Here is a 17,467-nt window from a genome sequence, read left to right as displayed (position 1 = left end):
CAACTGGAAATAGTCCAAAGTGGATTTAAATGCACAGGAATATTTCCATTAGATTGAAACATATTTTCTGACCTTGATTATTTACCATCTATGACAACAGACATTCCAACTGAATTTGAGTCATCAGCAAAGAATGAGCCATCAACAGCTAACAACACTCTTCCTTGCATCACTCAACAACACTTAATAACCTCATTGACAAAAACTTCCAACACCATAGCTGCTACTACAACACCTTCTACCACAGCAACCTTATCTAAAATGTCTTTAACTTCCAACTCAGATACAAAATCTGCAATAAAAAAGATGGTTTATTTCCTATTCAAAATGTTTTTTGAAAATAGAATTTATACTTAATCAAAAAAAGCTCAAAGAGTGAAATCCTCACTTATTCTCCATACGTTAAGCATTTCATTATTGAAAATGTGATGCTGCTTTATAAGTTAACTAAACTGACGAAGCATAAAACTAAATTGAAAAAACAGACAAAACATGCTACCTGTTTGTATGAAATGTCTGAAAACAAAACTAAACATATGTTTGAAGAAAATTTTAATGAAGACTGGATTCAGTGCTGTACTTGTAAAGATTGGGCTTCACACAAAAAAATTGTGTAGATAAATTCCACCTCTAGCAACTGCTATGTTTGTATGTTGAAAACAAGATTTATGAAGTGATGAAGTATGATTTTAAAAATGAAGGATTTATGTGTATGCCTTGGATTACATTCAATTTTTAATTCTTTTTGATTTACTCATGGATATTTTTTTCCCTTGTGTTTTTATAAAGTTGTTTTTGAGTCTAAAAAAATGTTGCTCATGCTTTGAATAAATTTTTTTTCAATTTGTTTTCAATTAGTAAATGGCTATATATATAATTCTAAACAATGGTGGTTTGAAAATGAATGCATTCCCAAACAGTATGGTATCCTTGAATAGCAGAGAACTGAGTGGGGATTTCTTGTAAGAAAAAAAAAAAAAAATTTAAAACTATCAAAAACACATAATTCGTGAAACTTTGGACACAGATTACATTACCTTTGACTTAATTAAACTTAATGTTTTGCATATCCATGACTTTTATAGTCTCACAACCCTGAATCTGAGAATAATTTCATATTCCTGAGGGATAACCCCCAAAAAAACTGTGTTAAGATTATTTGTACCACAAATTATAATACAGTATGTGACAAAAGTGTTTACATGTTTTTGAAAAATATTCTTTTTTAAAATAAATGATTGAAATACATGTTTATATATCAATATATATATACCAAAATAAAGGTAATTCATTGTAGTTTCATGTTTTGAGCCTGAATTTAAATGAATGAGAAGTGTTTATAGCAAGTTATTTATTGAAACAAAATGCCAGATGTAAACAGTTTTGTCGCGATTTATGCTATTATTAATTTTAATGCGAAATTAATACTTTGTGGCTATATTTTTAATTTGTTTAAATAAAACATATCTCAATTAGTAATAAACGGTTTATTTAAACTTAAAATTTGTAATGTAAACAACAGAAAAATTATAATTGAAAGAATGAAGAAAGTGTCGAAAGAAATTGAAAATTTAGCTGTTCAGAAGCTTAAATCAGGATTGTCTCTTCGTGAGACAGGACGAGAACTTAATATATCTTATTGTTTAGTCTATAAAATTAAGAAGCGAAACGATATAGAGGAGAAATGCAACAAAAATGGACGCAAGAAAATTTTCACTACTCGAGATCAGAGAACAATTTCTAGATTAATCATGACAAATAAAGCAAAATCAGCACACGATGTAAAGAAACAATTAAATAATGCTCAAGGTACAGTGGTAAGTACTCGAACAGTGCAGAGAGAACTTAAGAGAATTGGATTCAAGGCAAAAAAGAAGATCAAGAAACCACTACTAACACCGAAACATCGTAAACAACGATTGGAATTTGCAAAGAAGTATGAAAACTGGACTTTTGCTGAGTGGAGTAAGGTGATTTGGACAGACGAAAGCAAGATTAACTTGATTGGCTCTGATGGCATTCGATATGTATGGAAAAAAGCTGGAGAAGGAATTTCTGATTGTGACTTTATTCCAACAGTAAAATATGGCGGCGGAAAGTTGTTGTTTTGGGGATGTTTCTCTTCGTCTGGTGTTGGTAAAATCGTAAAAATTGATGGAATAATGGACGCGAAACATTATATTGACATTTTAAACAATGGCTATTTGCCTAGTTTACGAGGATGGCGAAAGCAAATTCGTTCGACACTTTTTATGCAAGACAATGATTCAAAGCACAAGGCAAAAATTACATTAGAATTCCTAAATTTGAAGAAATTTAAGATTCTAGAGTGGCCTGCGCAAAGTCCCGATCTTAACCCGATCGAGAATCTTTGGTCTATTGTGAAGAATCGAGTTTATAATTATGAAATAAGAGCAGCCAGTCGACAAGAATTATGGGAACGAGTTGAGTATGTTTGGAGTTCGATAACTGTTGAAGAATGCAAGAAGTTGATTGGTAGCATGCCTGCGAGAATTGCAGCAGTCATTAGAAGTCGTGGAGGCTACACAAAATATTAATTTCGCATTAAAATTAATAATAGCATAAATCGCGACAAAACTGTTTACATCTGACATTTTGTTTCAATAAATAATTTGCTATAAACACTTCTCATTCATTTAAATTCAGGCTCAAAACATGAAACTACAATGAATTACCTTTATTTTGGTATATATATATTGATATATAAACATGTATTTCAATCATTTATTTTAAAAAAGAATATTTTTCAAAAACATGTAAACACTTTTGTTGCATACTGTAGCTGGAATGTCTGTATGGCATAATTTAATTTAAATTATGAATGAAATGCGTGGCCAATGGTTTTTTTTAATTTCAATTTTGTTTAATGAGTATGCCCCTAGATATATTTTGTTTAATGATTGTGTATGGGGCTACCCTCCATTTTTGAAATTTGTTGATTTTCTTATATAATTTATTTTAGGTTTTGTGCTTTTGTTAAGTACCCTATGATTGTATTTTGTTTTAAATTCAATAAATAATTGTTTCTACTTTCATTAAAAAAAATTTTAAATTTTATTTTCTGTTTGCATTATTAATTCTTAAATTCTCCCCAACTTTCTTTTTAATTGTTTTTAAAAGCCCACTTTTTTTCTATTTACAATTTAATTCAAAACTTAATTCACATTTAAGTTATAAAAACTTAATTCACATTTAAAAGTCAAAAAAATCTATCACTTTTGTGATGACGTTTTGGAACAGATTCTTCCTTCTAAAACAGATTTAAACAATACATGAGTATTTTTTGAACAACAAATTGATTACATTAAAATGTCAAGTTGAAATTAGGCCTATATTATGATTAAACAAGATCTTTATTACTGAAATGAACTACAGCTGAGATGAAAATGCTGTTTACACTTACACCCATAAATTTATATTACCAAAATAAAAATAATATCATTTAATTCAGAAACCTATTTTTGACAAGTTCAACATCCAACAAGAACTCATTCTGGAAATCAGTGAAAACTTTTTCTGATATCCAAGCCTAAAAAAAAATTTAAATAGTCAAATATCTTTATGAGAGGCATATGGAGCAAATACAGTTCAATGCATCAATACAGTTCAATGCATCAATACAATTCAGTTTCATTTCTTGCTTACTAATAATAAGATATTAAATTGCAAATTAGGGTTAAGCAAGATTACCACTCTGCAATTGTGAAACATTGATGCAGTAATTTATTCTTTTAACATGTTAAAAGAAATAATTTTGCTTTACAAACAAAAAAATTTTTAAAACTGTTATTTTAATTTCTAGCATGGTTCTTACAACTGTTTAACAATATTGAAAAACACTGTTATGCTTATTTTATCTAAACAATTGCAAGAATAACACTGTGTAAAGCATTTTATTGCAATCATTAGTACAAGTAAATTTCCTTTCAGGAACAAAAATGTCACCTTTGGGAGGAAAATATAAAAAAAGTTACCAGCACTTTTGGTTCAAGTTTCTCTCTAAAGACAATATTTGCAAGCTCATCATAAAACAAAGATAAAGCCTCTGGTTGGCTTTTAGTGCTATCTTGAGCCATCTTTAAGTAATTAATTACCTAAGAAAGAGAATCTTTAAATTGAGTAGTTAAACATAATCAAAAACTGGTATTTTGCATTATATTTAATTATCTTGAATATTTACAAAATGATTAAATTTTATTTTTGCAATTAACTTTCCTGCTCATAAATAGATAATATTTAACAAAGAATTTATAATATTTATAACACCTTTTTGTATGCAACAGAATTTATTAGGATTTGCTCCTGCACTTCACTTTCATTAGGTTTATTCTTCTGCCTTGCATCCCCTGGATTTATCTGACCAAGGCTTGCAACAACCATCATAACCCCAATTACACCAATTCTTTTTAGGCGCCATGTTGAGCTTGATAGGTTTCTAGAAATCATTTCCTGAAGGTCATCATTTGAATCACAATTGATATTTCCATTGTACAACTTTGCCAATATTGAAAATAGCTTTCTCATTTGTGGGATAGATAGATTTTCTATGTACTCTCCAAGTTTCTGAAGAAATAGAAATAAACTTTAAAATGTTATTGTTTTAGAGAATAAAAAAAAGAAACTAAAGAAGAAAATTTAATAATAAAATCTGCTTTACTTTAATTGTTGCTGCATACAAACTTATCTTTTCATAATGTTCAGACATAAGGAAGCAAAGTATGGAGATTGCTACTTCTAACTCTGCTGCATGGTTGTTGCCAATAATATGCATGACCAAAGCTTCAACTATTTTCTATTACAAAGATAAATTAAAAGTAGATAATAAATATTAATTCAAAAAATGAAATAATATTATAAAAAACTGTAATTTTTCATTTTTGAATTATTATTTATTGTCTAATTTTAATTTGTTATAACATTGTAAAAAGAATTCGCAGTTTTAAACATATTTTTGCATTTAACATTAAAAAATACATTTTTTTTTTCCCATTAAAAATAGTTGCTTGATTATCTATTTTGCTACAAATAAACATTGTAACCTGCTTCGATTCATTATTAAAATAGATAAACGATTGACAATACAACTTCATCCCATAACTAGAAACGATAGATTCAGGTGATCTAATGAATGACTCAGCCAACTGCATTATTTCTTGCAGATATTCACTAAATACCTGATATGAGAAAATAAGAACCATATCAATTGAAGAAATTTTCAATTTAATTGTTATGATTTTTACTTTCCTGTCCTAAAAATATTTAATAGCCATTTCATAAAAATATATCATGGTACAAAGTTATCAAAAACATCTGTTAAAAATGTCCAGCCATCTTTCTGCATAAAAATAGAGATAAACACAAACATTACTTGGCAGTATGCTTCAAATGCTAGGGCAACTGTGCACTCAGTAAAAATTCTTTTTTTAATCTTTGTACGCATTAGAGTTTCAATGACTTTACTTTTTGCTTTGTTACGAATGAGCACCAACAACACAAAAAGATCTAAAATCTAAATAAAAGGGAAACGAAAATCTAAAATAATAGTGAAACAAAAAGGTAACAAATTTTGTTCTCTTTGTAAAAAAAAAAACTCTGAACTCATGTAAAAAAACACTGAACTCCTGTAAAAATCAATTAAAAGATAATTCATACAAACACCTTCTGTTGTTTGAAACTTGATATTGACTCCAAAATCTGCAACAAAACATTTCATCAAAGTTTCATCACCAGAAAAGTTAAAATCAAAAAAAAACATTGAAGAACTGAATATAAAGTTAATTGGAACAAAGCTTTGCAACCTTTGATTTTTTAAAAAAATTATATTAATTTTCATAATTTTTATTTTTTATTCAAAATTTATTTATTTTTCCAGATAAAAATGAAAATTTAAGCGCACCTTTATCCATTCATCACTTATCATCTTTTGAAACAAAACTCCTGTCTTCACAGCGGAAAAAATTTCTGCATGTTTATTTTCACTATGTTAAAAAGATAGAGAATGAAAAAAAATCCTTACTTTCTAAAGAATCGAAACACAAAAAAACTTAGTACTTTTTTTGTTCCTTCCTTCTGTTTGCCGGTGTAGCTGTAAAACTAGATGAAACAAAATCTACTTTTTCACGGATTTCAGCAACTATCTAAAAGAAAAATGCACACAAATGATTACTTTTTTTACCTTGCATTACTTGACTTAAGATATCAATTATAGAAAACTATTGGATGATATTAATAACCACAGGAAATAATTATGTTTAATACCTTTAAAAAAACTATAATACAACCAGGGTGTAATCTAGGATTTATTTAATTACTTGTTTTATATAATTGGAAAAAATTAACTTGTGATAATCATAATGTACTTAAACATAAAATTAGAGCACCACTTATACATTTTGATTTATTTTAATTGTCATCAATATTATCATATATTTTGACAAACATATAAAGAATAGAATACATGAGTACAATTATTTTGATGATAACAGTAAAATTAAGTTTGAGGATGGTGGAAAAAAAAAACTAAAACCAAAAATATGGTTCATTTAACAAAATAAAGTAAAATGATTATTATTGTTATGCACATTAATACAGCTTAAATTGAAACCTTTTTGACTTATCAATAACTGTTACCACCTTCTGATGTTACTACAGCCTGACAGCATTGTGGCATACTTTCAATTAGAGATCTAATTGTTTCTTGAGGGATATCTTCCCATACATGGATAAGACTTTGTCACAGCTCATCTAGGCTGTCAGGTGGTGGATGTTGGCTTCTAACACGGTATCCCATTATGTCCCAAAGATGAAAACTGGCTACTCCAAAACTTGAATAATAACATTATTTAGGTATTCAGTAAAAATGTGCCATATGTGGTCTAGAATTATCCTGCATAAGAAGGAATCTCCAATGTATGATGCAAAAGGTAACACAAAAAGTTCTAAAATCTCTGCTATGTATCGTTGAGAAGTAAGACATCCACCATCAACAACAAAAAGCTCTGTGCAAGCTGTTAAAGATGTTCTGCCCCATACCATCAATGAGCCGCCTCCATATAAAGTGGTTTCTTGAATGTTACAAACGAAGTATCTTTCAATACGAATCTTGAGTTGTGATCAGAATATACAAGGCAAAACCTTGACTCATCTGTAAATAAGACCTATCCCCAATCATGTATTTCCCAATTCATATGCCTCCTTGCAAAAGCCAGTCTGTTTCCCCAGTGGTCTACAGACAATCTGGGACCAGTAGCTGCTGCTCAAGGTCTTAAATTTAAAGCACCAAGTCTTCTTTTTATGGTATCTTGATTAACAGCAGTTCCATGAATCTCAGCAAGTTGTATTTGTAGACTTCGTGGAGTAGTGAACCATTCTTTCAGTGTTCAAAGCATTAAAAATCGGTCCTCCACAGCATTGGTAGCTTGTGGTCTGCCTTGGCCAAGTTGTCTAGTGTGATCATTGGTCTCTATAAACCTTTGTAGAGCCCTACCAACTGTTCTACCAAGTTTGCAATTTGTTAATCCTTCATTGGACATAGTGATTTAGTAATGGACATTTAGTATGCGCATGTGTTATACTTTGCTCAAATGTTGGTAAACAATAATGTTCGCAAGTAAACAGAGAACAACTAACAAAGTTGCCTAAACTTCAAATTAGATTTATTTGTAGATATTTCTAAATAGTCTATAAGAAATGATATCAAAACAATTCTTTAGGTATGGTATGTTTCATCAAAGCTATCATTTAAATAATTTACAAAGAGAATAGAAGTGGGACTAAAGTGAAACTTAGCTGTTTTTTAGGAAAAGTTTAATCTGTGCTTACATTTTAGTCTATATTCTAAAGTTTTAAATTTTTTAGTGACTATCTTGATTTTTTTTTGAAAATATAGAAGTTTGTGAATCATTTTTTTTTGTGTGTGATAATATAATGCTTTTAAAGATTGGTAAGCTTTCTTTTTATTTAAAAGGTTAAAAATACTGACAGAAATATTATGTAGGCTTTAATACTGCTATTTATTTTCTTTAAATCATTTTACAGTACTTTATCGAATTATTTTTAGTATCTGCAACTTTTCTTTTTCTAGGCTGAGCTTTTTTATGGTATTTTTTTACAGTTGGGTTGTTTTTTATGAAATGCTCATTCATTATGCCTTTTAATCTACGTAGTCCTTTCATATGGCAGTAGGTACTCTTTATACAGTTGATTTCAGCATGAATACTTTCTCCACCTTGCTCTCCATAAGTACCTAGCCCTACTCCCCATTTTCTAATGAAAGGAAATGCATGGTACTCCAGCATATGAAGCTTGGGTGTGATTGAAGCGTTTGGCCAGTTGCACCAGTTATTCCATAATTTGCACACAAGAATTCTTAATCACCAAATACAAATACATGAATCTGTTTTTCTCTAAAATTGAACAGAACTAAATTATCATACATTTCTTTAAAAAAAAACTGTAATCTATCATAATCCTGACAATTGTGGTAAGAAATGAATAGCTGATGATTTTGTTTATGTCAAATATTAGTTGGATGTTTTTGAATTTTAGTATGCTTGAATAATTGAATTATTTTGTTGTTTGCAATATGTTCTTACTTCCAAATCATTTTTTGCAACAAATCAATTTCTGATGTAAATCTTGCCAATGAAATCTTGCCAATGAAAACTTGTGCTATAATCTTTTGCCTCAAATATATTAAATATCGTTGTATTAGTTTTGGAATTAGACTTTTCCACATTCGCTACTTGATAAAATATTTTGAATGAATCACCTCCATAGTCACCTCCTATTTTTATATGGATTTCATTGCCTTTAATCTTGTTGTATAATAAGAGGTTGTTGCCAAAATTATAACAAGAAAAATTAGTTTTTGTTTTTATAGTATTGGATTTAATTTATTCTAGTATCTTTAAGTAATTTAACTAATTGTAGTATGTTAAAGTATTTTTTAAAAAAGATTTGTTTGTACCTATCTAGTCTATCTAGTAATTTGTTATACGTCCTTGTAGATTTTCGATATATGCACATGGCAATTCCTTGATTTCATAAGAACCTTTTGAATCTTTTTTTTTCAATCATATATGGAGCGTTTTTAACAATAAGATCATCACATGACCATTTCTTAGCCACATTTCTTTGTTTTGCATTAAAAGCACATATTACATTGTTGTTTTTCAACCACCTAAAATGATAATGTTTTTTATTATTAATAACTATTAAAAGTATTGAATTTGCCTTTTCAAGATTTCTATATAATAATTGCAATCTTGTGTACCTAGATAGTATTTTTATGTTGACATTAGTACTGCTCATGTTTGCTTTTAAACTGATGATTTCTTCCGCAGATATTTTGGCTTTTGAAATGTTTGATTTGCTCAGAATATATTCATTTTCATTTTCATTAAAAGATTTCAAAAGAGTAGCAGTTTGCTTGATTGTAGAACTTATGCTTTCTCCACATGTTTTCTCATATTATGTTTTAGCTGTAATTGTCATCTGCGAATTGTGTATAAACATACATCTGAACTTTCTTTGTAGGCTCTTGATGTTGATTTAAAAAATAAGGGCTAAAATGTTGTGTAATTTATTTAAAATATTCAAAAAATCATACTATAGTTTCCTATTACAAAATTAAAAGCATTTTTGTTTTGTTATAGTAATTTTACAGTCTCTGTTTTTGTAAAGATAGTCTTACCCTTGGTCCACCTGTCGGAAATTCAATTACATTGGATGTGGTTTGAGACATTTTTTGTTTGATTACGTGCAGAGCAGCATCTTCAATATTTCTTGGTATAACACTTGTTGAATCCAATGCAAATGTATCTGAAAAGTTTAATTGTGAAGTTGATGACGATGATATTGATAATGTTGTTGAACGGAGTTGTCTGATAAGTTTTTTGATGTTTCTTTTGTTCTGACAGTTGAGTGACTTTAAACAAACTACCACAACCTTGCTTGCATACTTCTTGCAAATTTTCTATCATTTCAATGACATTAATTGATGAAATTAACCCATCACTTGGAATTGAAAAGGAACATTTAGGGCATTTTGTTTTTGATATTAGTTTGCCAATAATAAGTGGTAATAGACATGGTACGCAGAATGAATGAAGACAGTTTTTTGTAATAATTGGTTTATACATAATGCCGTTGCAAATAGTACACACAAAGATGTACATGAGGGTTTAAGATGCAGTTTAAGATTAAATTTTATTTGATGTAAAAGTTTAGATTGTATGTTATTTATTATGTCTAGTCCAAATATTTTCAGTATAACTAATACTTAAAGGTCTTCCACTTATCTTTTTCTTTTTTTTTTCTTCCTTTATTGGCTTTAAAGCAAACACATTCAGTTGCATTGCAATTTTCAGGCCAAGATCTTAACTTTAGTTCAGTGTTTGAACCTTTTTCAATATTTCTTAATATTGAAAAGCATCTATAACACATTTTTTAAGGATGCATATTTGGGTGGTCCTTATCGATTTGGATAAAAAAACAAAATTCTATTCTAACAATATGTTTTGTTAAAAGAACACTATCATTATCTATTCTAACAATATGTTTTGTTAAAAGAACACTATCATTATCTATTCTAACAATATGTTTTGTTAAAAGAACACTATCACAAGACCACATATTCTGCATAATGTTTTAGTTTTGTTTCATGAGACTTTTTTTATTGCTAAAATATAAAATTTGATGTAAAAAATTTTTAAACTTAAAAAAGTAACCGGATTCTGATTTTTTTTTTTTTTATTATAAAGTCAAAACCTTTTTTTTAAATATATATAGCTTTAAAGCATAAAAATTCTAATAAATGCTTAATTATCATGTTTTAGTAGTAAGGATGACCATAAAATAATTTCCGACTTTCCTGTGTATTTTATCACATTAAAATTAATAAATTTAAGTATTTCAAATAAAATATGTTTTCCTTGGCCACACATTTTATCAGTTTATAAATTTATATCTGGTATATACATCTTCAAAGCAATGATATGACTTTTTTTTATTAGGTTACAGTAAAAGACCATTACAAAAAAAAAAATCAAAACTACGATGTTATTGTTGTTTTTAAAGTAACACATGCGCATAATAAATGTCCACAAATGCTTAAAACTAAACCACCGTGTGGACAAAGTATTAATTGCAACACATTCATCACAACTTAAATTTCGTCTAGAATGCTGCATTGTAATTAGATGTGTTGCTCAAATGACAATCATTTCTTCTACTGTTAAAACAATTTAAACCAATACATACTTCTGTTCTAGAACTGAGGTTTAGTTACAGTAAAACATGCTACTTATGAAAAGCTGCTATAATTTTGAAGTTAAATAAGGGAAATGGAATAAAACCAACAAAATGCGTAACAATAGACATTATTATCATCTTTGTAATTGATAAATCCAGGAAATACATAGTATTTTTCAAAATAAGTTGGAATTTATAAGTGGTGCATTAATTTTGTGGTAAAGTGTGTAATCAATTACTTTTAGCAACATGTGAGTACTACATTCCCAATAGAGATAATTAGGGTTAAGTGTGGAGGAAAAGAAACCTCTGTAAGCTGAAATTTTTCCAAAAAAGATAAGTAGAAAAAGAAGAAAAGATAAGAAACAGTCACAAGGCTCACAGATTGATCACAGATTTTGACCACAATTCATTTAGATTGCAATAGATTCTGACTGAATTAAAATATTTTATACAAGAGTCAGATTAGAAATAAATTTTCTGATATTTGAAACTTCCAGTTATAATTGCAGAAGATGGTTCTCTTAAGGCCTTTAATCCAGACAAAGATATTAAGAGAACACCTTAGTCAGTCACTCTGTTGTACTAACATATTGCAATATGTAATTCTAACTACAGTAGTGGACTTATTAAAGTTTCAGAACTGCAAATACTATCTTTAATAGCCATGGATATGAAATTGATAAATATTCTACAAGGAACTTTAATAAATTTCTACTCAGAGTTGCATTCATTTTGTAGGTTTTAGTAAAAACATTAAGAGGTTTTATTAAATAAAATAAAAAAAAGAAAAAAACAAACAAAAAATCAGTAAACCTGATGAACACTTTTTTCATTAGCAGATTGTTGCAAAAACTTTACTATTCCTGCAATATCGCTTATATCAGCAGAATTGAGAATTTCAATTGCTGTATTACGAATCTAAATAAGAACTTTGTATAAAACAAAACTTTTTTAAAAAGTAAGCTGACTAAATTTCATAATATTAACAACAAAAAAAAGATAATAAACAAATAAATATACTTTTGGAATAAACTTTTTTTATATTTAAAACAATCAAACAATATATACAACATATCTTATATATGACATATCTCATATACGACATATTTTATATATAATCTAAATAGATAAGATTATAAGAGGTAAATTTAAAAAAAAAAAAAAAAAAAATAGAAATTAACAAAATTACAGGAATTATTTTAGTACTTTACAAAAGTTTTTAATATTGAATTTCACTTGAAAATTGAAAAAAAATTACTAAAGCAATGGAAACTGTTATAGATAGTTCGATACATTTGCAAGTTTGTAAGCCCATGATACTAGTATTAGTATAGACAATGTTACCATAATAAAATTAAGAGAAAAATCTTTTAGAAAGTTTGCTTTAACTGATTTCCAACACCATGTTTGAAGTGCTTCTTTCAGACACCTAATTTCAACATTAGAAGACTTTCTATTTTAGTTTAAACTTGTACAAATTTTAAAAATTTTAACATTACTTTTAAATAAATATATTATTATATAATCTTTACAAGATTATAAAAGGTTACTTTGAGCTTGAATATAATTAAAGGAAAATTTAACAAACCATGTTTTTAATTGTCAGTCATTGCATATGTAATTAAACCTGTTAAGACCCCCTAAATCGGTTTATAAAGCTAAAAACTGGTTTGTAAAGCTAAAGATTGGTTTATAAAGCTAAAAATTTGTATGCACATTATTTATACCGTAAAGACTTATACATATACATCAAGAATTTAAAATATAAAATTAAAATCACTTTCTAAATAAGAATACATCCTTTTAAATTGATAGGATGCTAATAATCATGTGCCCATCAAAAATAGACGCATTTAGATACAAACTATCACCTTTTTTGTACATGAAGAATTTTCATAAAGAACTTATTTGTACATGAAGAATTTTTTTAAACATTTTAAAAATTTTAGTTTCAAAGATGCCTGATGCTACTATCTGTAAGAAAAACTTATTTAATAAGTCATACAAAAAGGTGACAATCTGTGGTTTTTTACCACAGGTTGTCACCTTTTTGTTTTGCGAACTGAAGGTCCCAAAGTGGTTGCTTACTACATGCAGATTTTTCAAAAAAATTTATATTTTGCTAACTGTGAATTAACCTAAAAATTCTAATTAATCTTATTGTTCTCTTAAGCAAAAGCCTTGGATAGACTTACTAATGCATATAAAATACTGTATACAATTTCAGCCTGGGAAGAAAAAGAAATGAGAACACAGCAATTTTATAATAATGATAATAATGAAGAAGACAACAGCAACATTACTATAGTAGATAAGTGAAAACTTGTAAATTAATAAAATATCATCAACAACAAAAACAAGATAAACTCACTTGCTCAAGAAGATTTGGCTTCAAATTAATACAACTAAGAGCTTCCATAAGTGATGAAATTAAATTAGAATTTCCACATAACAATTCACTAAAATTTTAAAATATCTATAATGTTTTTTTTAAGTAAAAAAAATATAACTTTTGCTTTGAAATGATCAATTAGATTTTCCTTTCAAAATGTAAAAAGCTTACTGCAGATGACAAACAACATTGTCATGGTTACTCTCATCCATAAAATCTGGTACACACAAAATTAATTCACGTTGGACTTCAACATCAGAGATTGATATTATTTCAAAAACTTTGTCAATGAGTATCTTTCAGAAAAAAAAATCTGGTGCCCACAAAATTGTTTGATATTGGTCTTCAACATCAGAAATTGATATTATTTCAAAAATCTTTTCAACAATCTCTTAGGAAACAATCATAAAACAATTTAATCAAATAAAAAATATTTAAAGACAAGTCAAAAGTTTTTATGAACAACCAAGAGATTTTATAAAAATATCATATATTTTTTTGGAGAATTATAAGCAAGCTTATAGTAAAGAGTAATAGAAAAAAAGTGAAATTAATTTAATCAAAACCTTGCTATCATATATTTTTTCTAGCCATCGCAGCTGATCAACTATTCTCTGATAAAGGTTAATATCACCAAGCTCTGCAGCTGTCTCTAATAGTTCCTCATCTATGCTAATTTCAGGTAGTTTTTCAAGTAGGGCAATTGCCACAGGTGTCTTAATGATTTAAAAAAAACAAACTGATTTGCATTTTTAAGAATAAATAAATTACACGAACTATCAATACTCTGTGCATAATTATATCATAAAATAAACTTTGATAAAAATACATTTTTTTGTATAGAGAAATGTTTTAACTACATATGAAATATAACCATTGACTTTGATTGAATATAAATATATAATAAAAATATATGCAACTTAAATTTAAATCAAAGTTTTATTTTGGAAAAACACTTTTAAGGGATAAATTTGCAAATACCTGTAAATGTGAGATTCCCAAAAGTAACCGAACAAAGCTTTCCTGTTGTTTACCACGAGAACTATAGTTCAAAATTTTAAATCATAAAATGGCACTTGAAAATTGATTCAAAAGGAAAAAAGAAAAAAAAAATTGTTCAACCAACTGATAATAATTTTTCTTATAAGAAAAATAACTTTTATAAAAGTATATTTCCAGTAAAAAAAAGTATATAGACAAAAAAAAACATTAAATATTCTAAAGTAAACCTGTTAACACAAATATCTGCAGAAACAGTTGGCAGCAAACTGAAACAAAACCTAAAAATAAAAACAAAATGGAAACTTCAAATTTTCTTTAATAAAAGAAAAAAATTAAAACTTTTTGTAAATAAGCTACAAAAGAAAATTTATATTTTATCTTACCTTTTGTGATCTTTCCACAAATCCAAAAGCCCATCAATAAGTTCAGATTTTGTCTATAAAGATAATTTTACATATAGAACATTTTATTTTACATAAACATATTTTTATTTTACATGTGTTCAGACAAACAAATAATCTACATTGCAACCTGAATGTAACAGAAATACTTTCTACAAACAGAGATAGTTTGTAGAAAGTATTTCTTTTGCATTCAAAGTTACAAAATATATAATATGTTTAAACATTAAAACACATAACACCAACTATTAAAAGAGAAACATAACCTGATTATTTGTAGACTTTAAAACTTTTGATAATTCTTTTTGAAATATAATTTGATCTACTCCTGCCAGCAAAATTTATAAAATTAAAACAATTTCAAATTGAGTTTTAAAAATTTGTGTAATTTTAACCTTTTAAAAGACAAATACAAAAACAAACCTAATTCATTTGGTTGATCCATTTCATTAGAGAAAATAAAACCACATTTTGTGACCAATAAACAGAGTGGATTATCATCTAAGTCAGACATCTTCTGCTTCTTTCCTATAATTATTTATTTATCATATATCCATACATTAACACACACACACACACACACACACACACACACACACACACACACACACACACACACACACACACACACACACACATACATACATATATATACATGCTTATGAGCATAAAATAACAAATATCTACTTACTATCACTCTTTATTGAGCTAGAGATAAAAGATTGCTTGCGCCTTATTGATCGCACCATCTTTCTATAGGATAAATTTCAAATACATACATACATACATACATACATACATACATACATACATACATACATACATACATACATACATACATACATACATACATACATGCATTAGATACATATATACATACACCTATTTGTGCATTATGTGTCATTTATATATATATCTTGTTAAACCTGTTATGTAGAATGAAAAGTCATCTTAACTATGTATGGTACATAAATATACACATATTTCTTTTTAAAATCATTACTATTATTATTATAACTATTATTATTACAATTATTATTATTATTATTATTACTATTATTATTATTATTATTATTACTATTATTATTATTATTATTACTATTATTATTATAATTATTATTATTATTGTTATCATTATTATTATCATTATTATTATTATTATTATTATTATTATTATTATTATTATTATTATTATTATTATTATTATTATTATTATTTTTATTATTATTATTATTATTAATACTATTATCATCATCATTTTAACCATGTGAGAAATTATCATATCAGCAATCTCCTATTATTATCTCTTATTCTCTAATTATAATCATTTTTACTAATTATTTTATATTTAAACTATTTAATACAATAAATTCATCAACAGTAAATACGAAAACACTTTTTATGGCAATTGTAACTCCTGTTAAACTGAACTGTAATACATTTGTTATTCTTTCTTATAGAACTTTATTAGTGAATCTTTTTGTAGTCAATTATGCTTTGAAATATGCTTGTAAACAGGATATATATTGATATTCACATAACTGTATTTTTCATCAGTTTGTTTAAAAAAAAAAACAGATGATTTTGCTTTAGAAAAAGACATCCTACGTCTAACATTTAAACATTTTTTACTACTTAAGGATAACGGAAAGAGCATGTTGTTTAAAGGCAGATTTATAAAAAAATATAAAAATGGTAATAAACATTCCCGCGAAAAAGGGTTACTTTCACTTTAATTTCTTAACAAATTTTACATGAAACGTTAACACGGAATATTTTGTTTTGTAGTGAGCAAACGGAGCTTCAAAGTGAAGAAATGCTAATCTGTAACGGAAATATGTAACGGTAATATGTAGCGGTAAAATGTAACGGTAAAATGTGACAACTAAAAGTCTCGACAAACTTTGAAAATGAATATCCCTTGAATGGAGTTGTCAATTTTATTAATTTAAAAAGCATAATAACAAGAAACTTTTATTTTAAAAAAAAAAAATAAAAAATATTCGTTTATCAGTCCATTTCGACGAACACGGTAAATTCTTGTGTAAGCGATTTTGGTCAATTTTTTTACATACTATACTCCATTCGATTTCTTAGTTAGTAAAGATTTTCAGCTTGCCAATTATCTGCATACACCAATCTTTTAACTTCAGTCCAAAAATCCACGATCGGGTTCAATAGCTAGGCACCAGCGATTAGTTTAGTAAAATCCACAAAAAGTCAATGTAAAATATTTAACGATCGGACTGTTTTAATCCCCAGGACTTAGTTTGGGGATTAAAACAGTCCGATCGTTAAATATTTTACAAACCATAAGCCGAAAACTAATTTTCGAACTACTAGCAAACTTGTTTGTTTTTTTTTGTTTTGTTTTTTTTGCGGATTCTCTTTGCTG

General features: G+C 27.3%; 1 protein-coding gene and 1 pseudogene across 4 annotated transcripts in view; both read right to left on the bottom strand.

Moving 5' to 3' along the window:
- LOC145195429 (Fanconi anemia group D2 protein-like) overlaps window positions 1–16,760 on the bottom strand; it is a 35,540-nt gene extending 18,780 nt beyond the window's left edge. For all 4 annotated transcript variants that reach the window (XR_016446348.1, XR_016446349.1, XM_090070752.1 and 1 more), the window contains exons 1-20: window positions 16,681–16,760; window positions 15,764–15,825; window positions 15,496–15,600; window positions 15,339–15,400; window positions 15,055–15,107; window positions 14,899–14,949; window positions 14,651–14,711; window positions 14,236–14,385; window positions 13,841–13,965; window positions 13,649–13,736; window positions 12,091–12,195; window positions 6,073–6,158; window positions 5,918–5,999; window positions 5,680–5,715; window positions 5,390–5,530; window positions 5,061–5,195; window positions 4,679–4,813; window positions 4,288–4,584; window positions 3,996–4,115; window positions 3,477–3,550 (exon numbers count right to left, since the gene is read on the bottom strand). Coding sequence is in view for 2 of the 4 variants with exons in the window: in XM_090070752.1 (XP_089926878.1) it covers window positions 3,477–3,550; window positions 3,996–4,115; window positions 4,288–4,584; window positions 4,679–4,813; window positions 5,061–5,195; window positions 5,390–5,530; window positions 5,680–5,715; window positions 5,918–5,999; window positions 6,073–6,158; window positions 12,091–12,195; window positions 13,649–13,736; window positions 13,841–13,965; window positions 14,236–14,385; window positions 14,651–14,711; window positions 14,899–14,949; window positions 15,055–15,107; window positions 15,339–15,400; window positions 15,496–15,600; window positions 15,764–15,821 (1,964 nt within the window). In the remaining 2 variants the exon portion in view is untranslated. The remainder of the gene's footprint in view (window positions 1–3,476; window positions 3,551–3,995; window positions 4,116–4,287; window positions 4,585–4,678; window positions 4,814–5,060; window positions 5,196–5,389; window positions 5,531–5,679; window positions 5,716–5,917; window positions 6,000–6,072; window positions 6,159–12,090; window positions 12,196–13,648; window positions 13,737–13,840; window positions 13,966–14,235; window positions 14,386–14,650; window positions 14,712–14,898; window positions 14,950–15,054; window positions 15,108–15,338; window positions 15,401–15,495; window positions 15,601–15,763; window positions 15,826–16,680) is intronic.
- Window positions 8,043–10,656, bottom strand: LOC149880176 (uncharacterized; annotated as a pseudogene).
- Window positions 16,761–17,467: the final 707 nt, after the last annotated feature.

The sequence above is a fragment of the Hydra viridissima genome, unplaced genomic scaffold, assembly GCF_058129835.1.
Source record: "Hydra viridissima isolate aposymbiotic clone 2 unplaced genomic scaffold, HvirCarnegie_v1 scaffold_13, whole genome shotgun sequence".
In the NCBI taxonomy this organism is placed as follows: domain Eukaryota; kingdom Metazoa; phylum Cnidaria; class Hydrozoa; order Anthoathecata; family Hydridae; genus Hydra; species Hydra viridissima.
This window is presented reverse-complemented; position numbering and strand designations above follow the sequence as displayed.